Genomic DNA, 13998 nt, shown 5'->3' on the forward strand with positions numbered 1-13998 from the left:
AGATCACAGCCAAAATGATGCCTAGTGACTTAAGACTAAGTAGTGATTGGCTGGTAGGCTGGCTTATGTAGATTTAGACATCTTCTTGGCGATTCAATAGAGTACATTTGCAACAAGCAACCATCTACATTTCACCAACCTTGAATTCCTATACAGTACACCAGGATCCTCATCACGAACATAATTTGGATAACCAGTTGTACAATGCGCCCAAGATGGACGAGCAGAAAGACAATATGCTATTCATCCTCTCATCCCCGCCACCGGATGAACCACAACCAATTACCACTCTCCGCTCCCAAGCCCATGATTTAATCTCAAATATCAGCCTTGACACTCTCCCGACCACACTACAGGATGTCCTCAGCCAAATCATAAAACCACTCTTCACAAAGACACACCGGAACTTGACATCGACAGGCCGCAAGAACCTCGTCTCCAACACCCCATCATTTCTGAGTCCTCGCTTCGAAGTCGACGAACCAGAGAGATGGAAAACCAACTTCACCGTACCCTTACTCACATACATACTAAGTGCCTACGCGAGACTCCTCTCCGACAGTCGGAAATCAGTCATCGAAGCACACTTCCACCTCCTCGTCCCTGCTATTCTGAATATGATCGACGACACCGACGCCACTTACAAGGCTTCTGGAGCTAACCTGCTCACAACGCTATGCGAGATCGTGAGGAGTCTGCAAAGCGACATCATACGCCGGACGGGATTGGGCGATGTCTTCTTCGATGCATTGAAAACGAATTTCAACCTCCTTCCAACTTTGACGCCGGAGGAGGATAGTCTTGGGATCTTGGGAGCAGTGGTTCCAGCTTATTTTGCGCTACTTGACATCACTACCAATACCGACACCAACATTGACGCCAAACAACGGAAGGCTGGAACAGATAGATTGACATGGCTGTACCGGCACGGCATAATCTCTGGCATCGAGCATTTATCGTCCTCCGGATCATTCTCCTCGACGATATCAGTGCCCTTGACCACGTTCTTACTCGCACAAATCCCTGCGGTATTCGAGCTCATGGGAATGACAAGTGTACGGCATTTTCAGGAGTTATTACCCATGTTGCGTGCGGGATTGATGGATCCTTTCATCCTGGCTGCACCCGGAATGGTGCTCGCTGCGTTGGATGTTTTGGACTGTGTGATCAGGGTTGGGGAGCCGAGGATCAAGGAAAAATGGTGGCCGGAGATTCTGAGGGGTGCGGTTGGGTGTTGGTGTAATTGTTGTGATGAGCCGCTTTCGAGAAGAAGGGATGGAAGCGAGGTGGAAGAAGTGATGGGTAGATTGAGAGGCGTGGTGGTGAGTTTGGGAAAGGTGGTTGATCGAGAAGTGTGGGAGGATGTGCTTATGCGGTTGATTGACGAGGAAAGGGAGTTGGAGGAGCTTGTTGGCACTCAACGGGCAATCAAGAAGAGGGTACAGAAAAGAGAGGATGAGGGCAACGGCGACCAGTTGACTTCAACGGTATGAGTCCGGTTGTCAGCGAAACTGTCAGGTCAGGTCAGGTCAGGATAGGACATGCCATGGAATTCAGTCAGCAAGGTCTGATGACAACTTCAGCACAACCAGCATGACAGGCTGCGGAAGGTGAGCTGAAGGTCTACAAGATGCCAGAGGCCACGATACTCCAGCAACGCGATATGCGGCAGACAATTCTGATAGCCGCAAACAGGCCATTACAATACTACAGTATGAGACGCCACTGGCCGGACGCCATGCCATGCCATACCATACCATATCATACGACGCTATGCAAGTCAAAGTCTACCAGGGGTATCACAAAACACAAACCCATCTCCCACCACCACCAGTACCACAACTACACCGCCCCCACATCATCACCACCAACCACAGGCCTCTGCTTAAACAAACTCTTCCCCTTCAACCACTTCTTATACGCCTTATACCGTTTCTTCCCACCATCCTCTTCCAACACCGTCAACGGATCCTCAACAACACCAGAGGCAAGGTACTCATAATACTCATCCAGACTCGCCTCCGCGCGCTCTTCTACCGTCAAACTAACGGCGCCGCGCTCATCATCGTAGTCCCTCAACACGCGATGCTCAGCGGGATCAACAGCCGTCTTACTCAAGTACTCCAGGAACTCAAGCGGCGCAGCACTATAGTCGATATCGCTCGTCACCACTAAGGGGATAGTCGACGGATGCGTGACGTACCGCTGGTACTCGTCATCTTGGTGCACCTGCGGATCAAGAGACTTTTCGATAAGCGCGGTGAACGACTGCAGCGCGAGCTCCGCTTTCGTCGGAGGCAACAATGACGAGCTCGTCAGATCACTTGTCGTTGCGGTCGGGAGTTTAGGTATTTTCGGTACACTGGACGACTGCACTTCAAAGCTAGGCTCTTTGATTATGCCCGTGTATTTCTTCTGGTTGTTGTGGTGGAGTTGCTGTTGCGCGTCTAGCCACGGACCGAGACTGTTGGGTTTCGGAGCTGGATTATTGTCAATGGCCGATGCAGGCGCCGAGTCTGTTGGTGCGAGGGACGACGTGTCGTCTGAGGGTGCGACGATCTTGACGCCTTTGCGGCCGGGATGTTTGTCGGTAGGAGTATCCCCGTCAGCCGGGTTGGTGTCGGTCGCGGTGCGCACTTTGAACGGGGAGAAATCGTATTTGCCAGATGATGTCGAGTTGATGGGGATGTACCGTAGATTGGAGTGCATTTTGAAGGAGAACAGCTTTTTGAACGAACTTATGGCGAGTGGTCGGTAGTACTCGACCCAATAGTCGTCGAAGTAGCCTAATGGTCTGTCGCGCAGGTCTCGTGGCCAGATCGACGCCGGCATTTCTGGGGACGCGAGGTATTCTTGCGTATACCACTGACGGTAACTGGGGCGGCGTTTGCCGAACATTGACCGTGGATCGGAGTGGTGCAGGTAGTAATCTGTCGTTAGGTCCCAGAGCATAGGCTGGTCGTGTTGGAAGACGTAGCTTCCAAGGAATAAATTGTAGGCTTCTTGTCGCTGCGCGTCCATGAATGAGTTGTTGTAATACCGTTTGAAACTCTCAACCATGTCCCGTGAGTGGCTGGTCCACTGATTGATCTTGCGGTATGTGGCCATTGTGTTGACCAGATGAGATCCTCCGTATTGCACGGCTATCGTATCGCCGTGGTCGTGCCACATGTGTGTGAAGAGGTTGATGGCGTCAGAGTCGTATTCGATGTGTGTGCCTTCTATGACTCCCAGAGCTTGTAGCTGGTAGCCGAGTGCTTTTTTGGCGATGACGAATTGTGCTGCGTTCGTCCGGTCGAGGCAGTCAATGCAATTTGTCCTGGCCACCCCGCTTTGTAGTTTGAGCCCGGATTCTTCGTCGTTGCCGTTCTGGAAGAAGCTGGTCTTTGGAAGGATATCCTCGGCAATGGCCTCGAGACTACCGATGACGTCGCCGTCACGGCTTTTGGAGGCTCGACTCATGTCCCAGGCATGATAGAGGATTTGCTTGTCCTTGGGAAGAAATTGATTGAGGTAATTCACAGCTGTGGTGTATTCTTGCAAGAGCTTGGATTCTCGCGGTGTGCGTTCTCGAGACTTGACCAGGTTGAGCACGTATATAGGAGTGCCGTATCGTTTGAACAGGTCGTCGAAGTGTAAAGCTGCGGCGCTGAAAAAGGGATCCACCACATTAAGATGGATACTTGGTTTCGGCGTGACTCCTGTGGCTTCTTGCGTCCAGTGTAATGGGATGCTGCCTCTGTGTTGAACGTAAGAAGTGTATTTGTTGTTCGCGAAAAGGACCGGGCCGGGAGCGTGAAAAGAAGAGGTCGACATTTCTGAGACGATTTGCTCCGTCTCAACGTCGTTTGCTACATAGCCTAAATCATTGGCACCACGTTTGAGGAACCTAGCGCCAGCAAAGAACCGCGATCGACGAGCAATGATCGTCACGTACACCACCCGTCCCCAATAGATCGAAAGAGCACTCTGGTCAACGTAACCATGTACGATTGGGACACACCAATCAAAGGGATTGCGCAGGATTTTCTTCGCAGGTTCGAGAAGGTAGTGATTCCAAACAAACATGTCGTTGTGGTCGCCCTTTGGTGGCTCGGCCAGACCGTCCTGGAGCGCCTGTCGTTCCCGCATGATGTTGTGCTGCAATGTTCGTGTAACATCGTACGAATAGCTGAAGTAGAAAGATCGAGTGAGGTCCAGATTTCCTAGAATACTGATGAATCGAGCCTCGTCGAGGTGCCGCTCGGTTTTGACTCTTGTCGAGGCTGCTGTTACCAAAGGCATCATGTCGGTGCCATCGATTTGATAGATGTAGTGGCCGCCAATCATGGCAACCTGACTTCTTTTGGTCACGTATATCATGTAGTACTGAGCTGTGAACCGTATGAAGCCGAGCAAGCCCCAGAAACTGGTCTTAACCTTTAGACCTCCAGTAGCTCGATTTCCTTCATCGACTGCATTGAGGATTTGTTGCGTCTCTTTCTTGGTGTAAACAATGTCGTCTTCGATGATGTTCAGCTCGCCAAGTTCTGATGTCCGGTCAATCTTCAAGATTCGAAAGGCTGAATCTAATAGATCTGAGCCAACAATGTAATAGTAATTTGCCGTTTCATGAAGAGTGAATTTGTGCATCTTTATGACACCTTCCTCTCCTACTTTGCCGACCCTTGCTCCCTTATTGCGCTCAAAGGCTGTTGGGGATGGACTGGCAGTTCTTTTGAACGATTTGGACAGGTCCATTTCTTCGTCCTCATCCTCCTCATCGCCTTTTCCTGGTCCCATTGGTGGTGACTCAGGAGGATTGTTCGACAAACGTGGGAATACCCGCGGAACAACGTCCTCTATGAATTCTGAACCTCCAGAGTCGGCCTTAGTGTTTTGGGTAAGATTGCTCGAGTCATCATCGTCTTCTTCTTCGACTGAAATCTGTCCATCGGCGAAATCCTCTTGCTTGACATTGTTGCCTCCATTTTGTTCTTGGTCAGGATCACCGTTCTGGACCGGGACCTGATTAGCGACAAATTCGCGGAAGGACTCCATCTTGATCGTAACCCCAGGTGCTAGGAGGAATGCTCAAGGAAGCATAGCCTTTTCCGTTGCCAATTGAGCAAGACAACCATTTGTTGATATGATGGTGATGATTGTTGATAGTCTTATGGCGCCGGTGCCTGTTGAACTATGCTAAATCGTTGGTGACTGCCTGGAACCATCTTTCCACTAGATAGTCTGGCCACACAGAACTATGAGTCTGAGTAAGATATGGTATGGTATGGCAACGATATCAATCAATAACCTCGTCCAAGAAACTGACACCGATGCCATCATTTGGCCCAATCCAGTTTAGTCAATTCAGATAAGATAAGATGATTTGACCGAGGTCCGTACGCGCTTCAATGCGACTGACTCTGATTCTCCCCGCGCTCTCATGCTTTCCCCGGACTCGCAGTCCATCTCTCCAAGATGTAGCGACTCGACACTCGGAGAGCCTCTAAGGCTACTCGTCACTTCTTGTTACCTCCATATTGAAGCAATCCACGATGGCACCTTCCACGCCAGCTCCCTTCTCCGAACCACTCCTCCCGCAACTCGATCTACCCACCAACCCCTACTGGACCGAGAAGCATCACAGGCTAAGAGCCTTTGTACGCAACTTTGTGGAGACCGAGCTCGCACCGCACGCACAAGAGTGGGAAGTTGCTGGACAAGTCCCCGAAGAAGTCCGCCTACGGTACTGTCAGCTTGGTTTCTCGATAGTAAATCCGGTCATCGACCCAGCTGATGCGGGCGGTCTTCAACATCCAGCCGGTATACCCTTCGGCGAATGGGATACGTGGTGCTCCGTCATAGTCAGCGACGAGCTCAACCGACTCGGCTGGTGCGGACCCACTTGGGGGTTGAGTGGTGGTAATGGCATCGGGGCTCCTCCCATCACTCGATTTGGTACGAAAGAACAAAGACAGAGATGGCTACCTAAGATTGCAAGAGGAGAGTTGAGATTTTGTCTCGGTATCACTGAGCCAGACGGAGGAAGTGACGTTGCCAACATAAAGACCACGGCTGAGCGATCAGGGTCGATATATCGTGTCTCGGGTCAAAAGAAGTGGATTACGAACGGCATATGGGCTGACTATTGCACGGCCGCCGTCAGGACTGGAGGACCAGGACACGGCGGAATTAGCTTGCTGGTTATACCTTTGAAGGCGGAGGGCGTCACGTTGAGGAGGATAGACAATCAGGGTGTCCATGCTAGTGGTAAGAAGCCTTAGGATTTGTGCTCTTGGACTTGTATTGACTATATAGGCTCTACCTTTATCGACTTTGATGATGTCGAAGTCCCAGTCGACAACCTCATCGGCAAGGAAGGCGAAGGGTTCCGATTGATCATGTCGAATTTCAATCCGGAACGACTGACTCTAGCAACGGCCGCGATCAGACTTGCCCGCGTCTGTGCTCAAGATGCATACAGTTATGCTTGTGAAAGGGAGACCTTCGGCAAACCCCTAATTGAGCATTCACCGATCAAATCCAAGATTGCCAGTTTCGGACTTCTCATCGAACCTGCTCAGGCCTTTCTAGATCAACTCTGCTATGTCATCGAAACCTCCCGGGTCACAGGCAAAGAGGTCAACGTCGGAGGAATGACAGCATTGCTCAAGGTGATAAGCACGAGATGTCTCGAACGTGTCTGCCGCGAAGCACAACAGATATTGGGTGGGGCGGGATACACCAAGACCGGGAAAGGCGCTCGCATTGAACAGATCAGCCGTGACGTACGAGTTCATGTTGTAGGTGGCGGTAGTGAAGAGATCATGCTTGACCTTGCCGTGCGTCAAGAGGCTCGAGATGTGAAGTTGAGAGCTAGCAAGCTTGCAGCGTCGAAGTTGTAGAGACTTAGATGCTTCTCAACCAAGACCAATTTCAGCCTTTCTGCCAGAAAGCATTTCAATGGCCTCTTCCTTCGTAGCATCAGGGTGATCGAATTGCCACTCGGCAAGGAGATCTACAGCCTTCTTCAGCCATGGTCCACCTTTAGATTCGCCTAGTGCATTTTTGATCTTGTCGCCCTTCAGGAGTGGCGCCATAGTATGAGCGTCCTCCAGCTGCTGTTCATGGACGAACGTGATGAATGTTTGATATCGATCCGTAGCATCTGTGAAATCACCCTCGGCAATGTCGCACAAGAGTGAGTAGAGCACGTGCGATCTCCACGAGTCCCTGCTTTGCCGCAAGACCATGCCAACGTCTGCTCGGGTAGCTTTGCCGTCCACCACAAGGTCAACTGCTCTGACAATGTCAGGTCGACAATCGATGGCCTCTTTGAGGACCTTTCTCATGCTATTCGTAGCTTTGATGCCCTCCCATGCGGCATTGTATGCCTTGGCTGAGGATGCCGACCAGGGTACGTAAGCGGCCAGGAACCAACTTAGTGCCTGATCTTGTTTTGGTTTCAGGCCGAGACAGATGGCAGACTTCTCGTCGAGGATCTTTTGCAGCCCGTCGTATGCCAGCAGTGCTTTTTTGGCGTCGGGACATTCGGTGTCTGCAGGATCGGCGAACACTGTCGGATATAGATCGAAGTCGTTGATGTATTTGAGACCGGTGAGTGGATCTGGTCCGGCCATGATCTTCATGACTTCGACGCCTACACGTTCTCTGCTGATTTTGAGACGCAATGCTTCGTGGATAGTTTTGTCTTGCATGGCATGTTGGGCTTCGGCTTCGATCTCGTAGCTGAGGCGGCACGCGAACCGGATTAATCTGAGAACTCGCAACGGGTCGTCCTTGAAAGTCTGATATGGTGCAAGTGGTGTTCTGATGATTTTGTTCTTCATGTCCTGAAGACCTTGTTTTGTAAAGTCTTCGACAGCCTGGGTGTCGAGATTGTAGAATAAAGCGTTGACCGTGGCGTCCCGGCGCATTGCATCTTCTTCAGCGGTGCCGAATTCCATTTGTGGATTACGACTTTCTTCGTCATACACTTCTTTCCTCAAGTTGACGAAGTCGACGTCGATCCCAAACATTCTTGTCGTGATGGTCTCGAGATGCTTTGACTTCTCCGGGTTCGCAGCGATCTTGTGAATGTCTTTGACTTGATGATTTATACCTTGTTGGACAGCATCTTGTTCGTACCTTTCACCGTGGTCCTTCATGAAAGCTTGCATAGCCTGGCCGAATTGTAATCCCGTCATGGTACTGAGAGCGACATCGATGTCATGACTCTGAACGCTCAACAGTTTGTCCCGAACCCAACCTCCCGTCCACCGAAGGACGAGATCTGGCATTCCAGGAGTAGATTGCATGTGACCTCGACAATCCAGCAAGCACTGCCGAAACAGCTTCTCGGCTGGAGTGAGGGAGAGTACTGGAGCCATGTTGGAAAGTCTTCTTGATTGTGTTCTCCGAAATGAAGTCTTGAGGATGTGGCGAGCAGTTGTGGAGGACCAGAGACTCATACTTTGCTGGACAGAAAGTATTTATACAACATCGAGTCGCGCGCAAATAGTGACATATTATTGAGAAGTTCAATGTCAATATATCTCGAATGCTTATTGTTTTTGCCCGGTGACTGAAATGATACTGCGCTTTTGTGCCTGGACTCCTTTGTTTGATACTCACGCTATGCCGACACACTCTGCGATTCCTGCGATCGGTGCCTGATCGACCTTGATGTATTGCTGGATTGTGAAGTGAAAGTTTGCTCGACAATAGGAGAGCGGCAGCCTTGTTTGCTCAGAAATTCATTTCGGAACAATGATTTTCCGTTGCACCTCGGTTCAACGTTCGACTGCACTCGTTCCCCGTACCCAGATGCTTCCCCGATCTTTAGGTGTTCCTGCATAGAGAGCTTGAACTTGACACGCGAACACCTTGCACATCCCAATCATGCGCGTGATCGGGCTCACAGGCTCGATCGCCACAGGCAAATCGACCTGCTCACAAACACTCTTATCCCCACCTTATTCCCTCCCATTGATCGATGCAGACCTCCTAGCAAGAAAGGCCGTTGAGCCAGGAACTTGGGGATACCGTCGCATAGTTGCAACTTTCGGTCCCACAACTCCAGACCTTCTGCTTCCTGCGTCCGATCCTCAATGCTCCGGAAGGGAAGATGGTCCCAACGGCAAAGGTAGACCTCTGAACAGACCGGCGTTGGGAAGAAGAGTCTTTGGAAATAGTGAAGAAAGGACGGCGGATAGGAAGAAGCTCAATGCTATTGTACACCCTGCTGTGCGGTTTTACATGGCCAGAGCTATGCTATACTACTACCTTACTGGACACTGGGCATGTATCCTAGACATTCCTCTTCTCTTCGAATCCGGATTGGATATCTTCTGCAGCACGGTCATTGTAGTTGCTGTCTCAGATCCCAAGATACAGATGCAGCGTCTGAGAGAGCGCGATCCACACCTGTCGGAAGAAGATGCACAGAACAGAGTGAAAAGCCAGGTCGACGTTCGCGAAAAGGCCACAAGATGTGAGTACAGAAACAATGGCAAAAAGGAAGCCGCCAAAGGCTATGTGCTTTACAATGACGGGAGCAAGGAAGACTTGAAGTTGCAGATTGCGGATGTTGTGAGGAAGATACGGTCTGGAAGTCCTCGATGGTACAGTTTGTTGCTGTTGATCTGCCCTCCTCTTATGGCTACGGTCGCCTCCTGGGAAGTTCTGAGCAACTGGTTGCTAAGACGAAAGACGATCAAGGAAAGAGGAGAAGAGCTGGCCAAAACAAAGCTGTAATTTCACCATCTATTTCTACTGGGGATTGAGCTTGGGGTGGAGGAGAGATCTGAGGCGTGGGAATCGAACATCGAACTCGAAAGTCCATCTAGTAATGGCTGGGCTCCTAGACACGTCAGTTTGGTCTTCATCGGAGCCTGCAACTCAAGGCTCGTTAGCACACTTTCCGCTCAAAGCCCTCAAAAGTTGAATGAGTCAATCTGCCATGGGTATCGGCAGACTGAACACGGATTTACAACCACACGCATACATCACCGTTTTAACAGCTTCTACCAAACAAGGGTATCAACATAGCGCATAGCTTGATGGTCGAACGCGCAAAAATGCAAAAAACTTTTCCACCCAGCAGATTGAACTTGTGTCCTCTGGTGGGTGGTAAGTGAAATCGTCCTCGTTAGGGCTGGTTTTTTTGGTTACTACGTTTCTACTGGAGCGAACGCAATCCATCATCCAAAGCGCCCATTAACCGTTGACCCACATGGTTCGTCAACGGCGGATGGCTTTGTCCGGATTGTTGAGGAGAATTCGAAAAGAATAATACTTGAAGCCTATTGCTGCTGGGTTGCTGGTCATGTGCAAGATCAGGTGAGTTGGGTGGTGCGGTATGGTGCTGGCAGAACAGTAGCCGCAGCCTGATAAAGGTCATGCTCGTCCTCAACATGGCCCACCACCTACTGACCATGACTGGTTGCGTGTGGAGCGCCTGGCGTGATGGGTCTAGAGGCTGAACATCTCGACTTTACGCAATGAGATGAAGTGCGACAACCTTGTTCATCCCTCTTGACTGGCGCGCGGTCCTATTCGTTGCGGGCGGCTGTTGGCTGGCTGTGGATGGACCAGGGTTGTTGTCTAACGTGCGGTCACTCTACGTTACGGGTGTTGCTTCTGTCCTGGATATGCAGTTGGACGGTAGCACGGCCTTACTAGTATGTCATGTCTTATGATGTTCGCGACGCGATTGGCGACATTCATACTGACTTGGGGCTCATTAGACAGCTGTGTCCTGGGCGCAGTGGGAGGTGGCCAAATTTCTGCTGGACTTCGGCGCCGACCCGATTCAGGCGACTACAGATGGATGGTATGCTTCACATTCAAGTCTGAATAAATAGCATGGACTAACACGGTCAGGACTCCTCGACCGTGCAGTACGAGAAGCCTGCTGGTTGGTTTGAATGTACGCAAGAAGTGCACGATATCATCCAGGGATTTTTGGGGTGCCTCAAAATGCAGCACAGCTGGCCCATCTTTGAATCCAATGTAGAGGATCCAGGCGAGGCCGAGAGAAGCGACCAGAAAACTCAAGACGGCTCAAGCAGCGCAGACGACGTCTACGATGACGCCCGGTCGGCCTGGTCTCATGAAGGCGTCTAGAGCGGCAATGGTCAGTGCAACAGGGGTGTGCCAGGGTCACTGCAGTTGTTAACAAGGACAAGAGCTTCACTGAGAGACTGCTCGACGATTCAGGTAAATATCCAGTGGTCTTGAGACTCATCTAGTGTTCTCAAGTCTCTGCCGTACCACAGTAGATTCTGACTGGATCTGGGCGACTATCACGATGCTCGGAGGACACGTTGCATGAGTTTGCGCATGAATGATGCATCTCACCAGGGTGATCCGGACTCAACGAGACTCATTAGCTAGGTTCTTTCGCATATCTCGATGTATCTACCACTGCGAAATAAAACCCGGACCTTCCTTGCCTTAGTCATCATTGATTGCTGCCAAGCCTTATAGGAGAGGTCATGCAGTGGCAGTGGGTAAAATTACGCCAAAAGCTGTACGAGAACTTTTCCCTCCCCAGTTCTTTTCTTACAGAATGCATTGAAAAGCGGGAGATAAGAAGATCGCCTTCCTCGCCCACTATTGGGTGAATCCATGACCTCTATCCCGAGTCTCCTTCTTCAATGGTCAATGATGATGAAAGACGCCTTTCTCATCAATCAATTCATTTACGTTTCGCGATATGCCCATGGAGCATGAGCCGAGCTTGCTTCAACATACATCATGGCCACATGTCGGGTTTCCAGGTAGGATACGATTTTCTGGCAAGAGGCTAAAACTCCTCTCACCATGCGATATCATGGTGGGGCAGAGGATTTCACCGCATCATCCACTCATCAAGTCCTAAGGCTTTGCATAGCGGGCATCGGTCGGCCTTATCTTATTGCTTAGTCTGTTCGGTTTCTGCAAGATAGAACGACATCTTTTCCTTCGATCATATAATTCCGTGAAAGCTTACTGTCATAACTTCAAAGAGTATACTCACCATCCAACGGATCCTGCAACCTGTACCACTGACTGATAGTATTTGTTTACTATTGCACCGCCGCTGCAAGACAGCCTAGGTAGAGGATAGAATGGCTTCCACAGACGACGAAATCCGGGAGGCTCCCAATGAGCAGACAAGCCTCTTACCAAAGAAGCAAGATGACAATGACCCATCGTCGAGTGAAGAGGAAGGAGAGTTGCTCGACATCCTACCAGAAGACGATACACCAACTCGAAAACTCATCCTGCACGAATTCTGGGTTTTATTTAAAGGGTCGATCCCAGTGATATTGGCATACACCTTGCAAAACTCTCTCCAAACGGTATCAATCCTGATCGTGGGTCGAGCCTCGCCGCAAGACCTTTCTACGGCTGCTTTCTCCTACATGTTCGCCATGTGCACGGGTTGGCTGATTGGCATGGGAGGATCAACAGCTCTGGATACTCTTGCCTCGTCATCCTTCACCGGCAGCAAGAACAAGCACGACCTTGGCGTTCTGCTTCAGCGAGCCATTATTGTCCTCACTGCGTTTTATATCCCAGTTGCCATATTATGGCTGTGCTCCGAACCTGTCTTCAAATTACTTGGGCAGAGCGACCAGCTATCACACGACAGCTCCAAGTTCTTGAGCTGCCTCATTCCCGGCGGTCTTGGGTATATCTACTTCGAGACGATGAAGAAATACCTCCAAGCCCAGGAAATCATGCGACCAGGAACTTACGTTTTGCTGATCACTTCACCCATCAGTGCCCTGCTCAACTACCTATTTGTTTATGTGGCTGGTTGGGGTATTTACGCCGCCCCTTTCGCTACAGGAATTGGTTATTGGCTTTCGTTCCTCGGTCTCTTGCTATATGCGAGGTTCGTGGCGGGTGGTGACTGCTGGGGCGGCTGGAGCAAGAAATGCCTGCAGAATACATGGACGTTTGCCAAGCTCGCCCTCTTGGGCGTCATCCATGTCGGTACCGAGTGGTGGGCATTCGAGATTGTGGCTCTGGCTGCAGGCAGACTTGGAGAGATCCCTCTTGCATCTCAAAGTGTGATCATGACCGCCGATCAAGTCATGAACACGATTCCTTTCGGAATTGGTGTTGCAGCCAGTGCTCGCGTGGGCAATATGCTTGGGTCACGCAATGCAAAGGGAGCCGCGCGATCAGCCAACGTCGCTGCTTGGCTTAGCATGTTCATGGGCGCTGTCATCCTGGCCATCTTATTCGGCACCAGGAATCACTTTGCCAAAATCTTCAACGATGACGACCGAGTGGTCAAGCTCACTGCTGAGGTTCTGCCATATGTCGCTCTCTTCCAGATTGCGGATGGCTTGAACGGTAGTTGTGGTGGGTCACTACGAGGCATGGGCAGACAGCATATTGGAGCGGCAGTCAACATTGTCAGCTATTATTGCGGTGCTCTTCCGTTGGGAATCTACCTCGCCTTCCACGGTTGGGGTCTTCCTGGTCTATGGGTTGGTCAGTGTATCGCACTGTACCTTGTCGGTGCTGCTGAATGGATTATTGTGGCTTGGAGCAATTGGGACCACCAAGTCGAAAGAGCCTTTGACCGGATGGACAAGGACGAGTTGGTTGAGAACGGTCATGCCGGGGACGCAGTGCCTGCTCCGGCAGGAAATGGTCCTCAGTGATGCATAGATCTGAGATGAGGAAGACGGAAAAGTATTGCATAGACTGAATGAGGTGGTTCCCTTATCCGAGTAGGTATTGTCACGGGTTGTTTTGAGCGATACAGCCTTCCATTCTGGGTTAGACTCTGATTCTTACCTCAACGTCTTACCAAAATTGTTCTGCACATTGATATCGCACTTCTTGACCGCATTCATCCAAAACTGATAAGCACCACCATGACACACACCGAGCATTGTGACCTTGTCTTCCGCTGAAATCCATTCGTGGACATGTGCGCCTTCCAGTCCGAGGCTCAACGTTACTCCGTGTGCTTGATCGTCCCTCCCACGGCCGTTTTCCCAAGATCCC

General features: G+C 50.6%; 7 protein-coding genes across 7 annotated transcripts; 5 read left to right on the top strand and 2 right to left on the bottom strand.

The window, feature by feature from the left end:
• Window positions 1-14: 14 nt before the first annotated feature.
• Window positions 15-1493, top strand: EDD37DRAFT_609508 (uncharacterized protein; the record flags this gene model as incomplete). The annotated part of the gene is made up of 2 exons (XM_062815136.1): window positions 15-53; window positions 78-1493. The coding sequence occupies 2 exons, from the start codon at window positions 15-17 to the stop codon at window positions 1491-1493; spliced, it is 1455 nt and encodes a 484-aa protein (XP_062670404.1).
• A 174-nt stretch (window positions 1494-1667) lies between these two features.
• EDD37DRAFT_416111 (phosphatidylinositol-bisphosphatase) lies at window positions 1668-5271 on the bottom strand. Its single transcript, XM_062812514.1, has one exon. The coding sequence runs from the start codon at window positions 5038-5040 to the stop codon at window positions 1843-1845; it is 3198 nt and encodes a 1065-aa protein (XP_062670405.1). The 5' UTR covers window positions 5041-5271; the 3' UTR covers window positions 1668-1842.
• A 133-nt stretch (window positions 5272-5404) lies between these two features.
• EDD37DRAFT_416118 (acyl-CoA dehydrogenase) lies at window positions 5405-6895 on the top strand. The gene is made up of 2 exons (XM_062812515.1): window positions 5405-6252; window positions 6301-6895. The coding sequence occupies exons 1-2, from the start codon at window positions 5538-5540 to the stop codon at window positions 6885-6887; spliced, it is 1302 nt and encodes a 433-aa protein (XP_062670406.1). The 5' UTR covers window positions 5405-5537; the 3' UTR covers window positions 6888-6895.
• Window positions 6896-6902: 7 nt separating this feature from the next.
• EDD37DRAFT_650390 (tRNA nucleotidyltransferase (CCA-adding enzyme)) lies at window positions 6903-8372 on the bottom strand (the record flags this gene model as incomplete). Its single annotated transcript, XM_062818242.1, has 1 exon — window positions 6903-8372. The coding sequence occupies one exon, from the start codon at window positions 8370-8372 to the stop codon at window positions 6903-6905; it is 1470 nt and encodes a 489-aa protein (XP_062670407.1).
• Window positions 8373-8828: 456 nt separating this feature from the next.
• On the top strand, window positions 8829-9950 carry EDD37DRAFT_416127 (dephospho-CoA kinase). The gene has a single exon (XM_062812516.1). It carries the CDS (start codon window positions 8884-8886, stop codon window positions 9736-9738), a length of 855 nt encoding a protein of 284 aa, XP_062670408.1. The 5' UTR covers window positions 8829-8883; the 3' UTR covers window positions 9739-9950.
• Window positions 9951-10666: 716 nt separating this feature from the next.
• On the top strand, window positions 10667-11109 carry EDD37DRAFT_609513 (uncharacterized protein; the record flags this gene model as incomplete). The annotated part of the gene is made up of 2 exons (XM_062815137.1): window positions 10667-10816; window positions 10867-11109. The coding sequence occupies 2 exons, from the start codon at window positions 10667-10669 to the stop codon at window positions 11107-11109; spliced, it is 393 nt and encodes a 130-aa protein (XP_062670409.1).
• Window positions 11110-11981: 872 nt separating this feature from the next.
• EDD37DRAFT_416154 (MATE family multidrug resistance protein) lies at window positions 11982-13751 on the top strand. The gene has a single exon (XM_062812517.1). It carries the CDS (start codon window positions 12096-12098, stop codon window positions 13647-13649), a length of 1554 nt encoding a protein of 517 aa, XP_062670410.1. The 5' UTR covers window positions 11982-12095; the 3' UTR covers window positions 13650-13751.
• Window positions 13752-13998: the final 247 nt, after the last annotated feature.

Source organism: Exophiala viscosa, assembly GCF_022695815.1.
Source record: "Exophiala viscosa unplaced genomic scaffold EDD37scaffold_5, whole genome shotgun sequence".
NCBI lineage: Eukaryota > Fungi > Ascomycota > Eurotiomycetes > Chaetothyriales > Herpotrichiellaceae > Exophiala > Exophiala viscosa.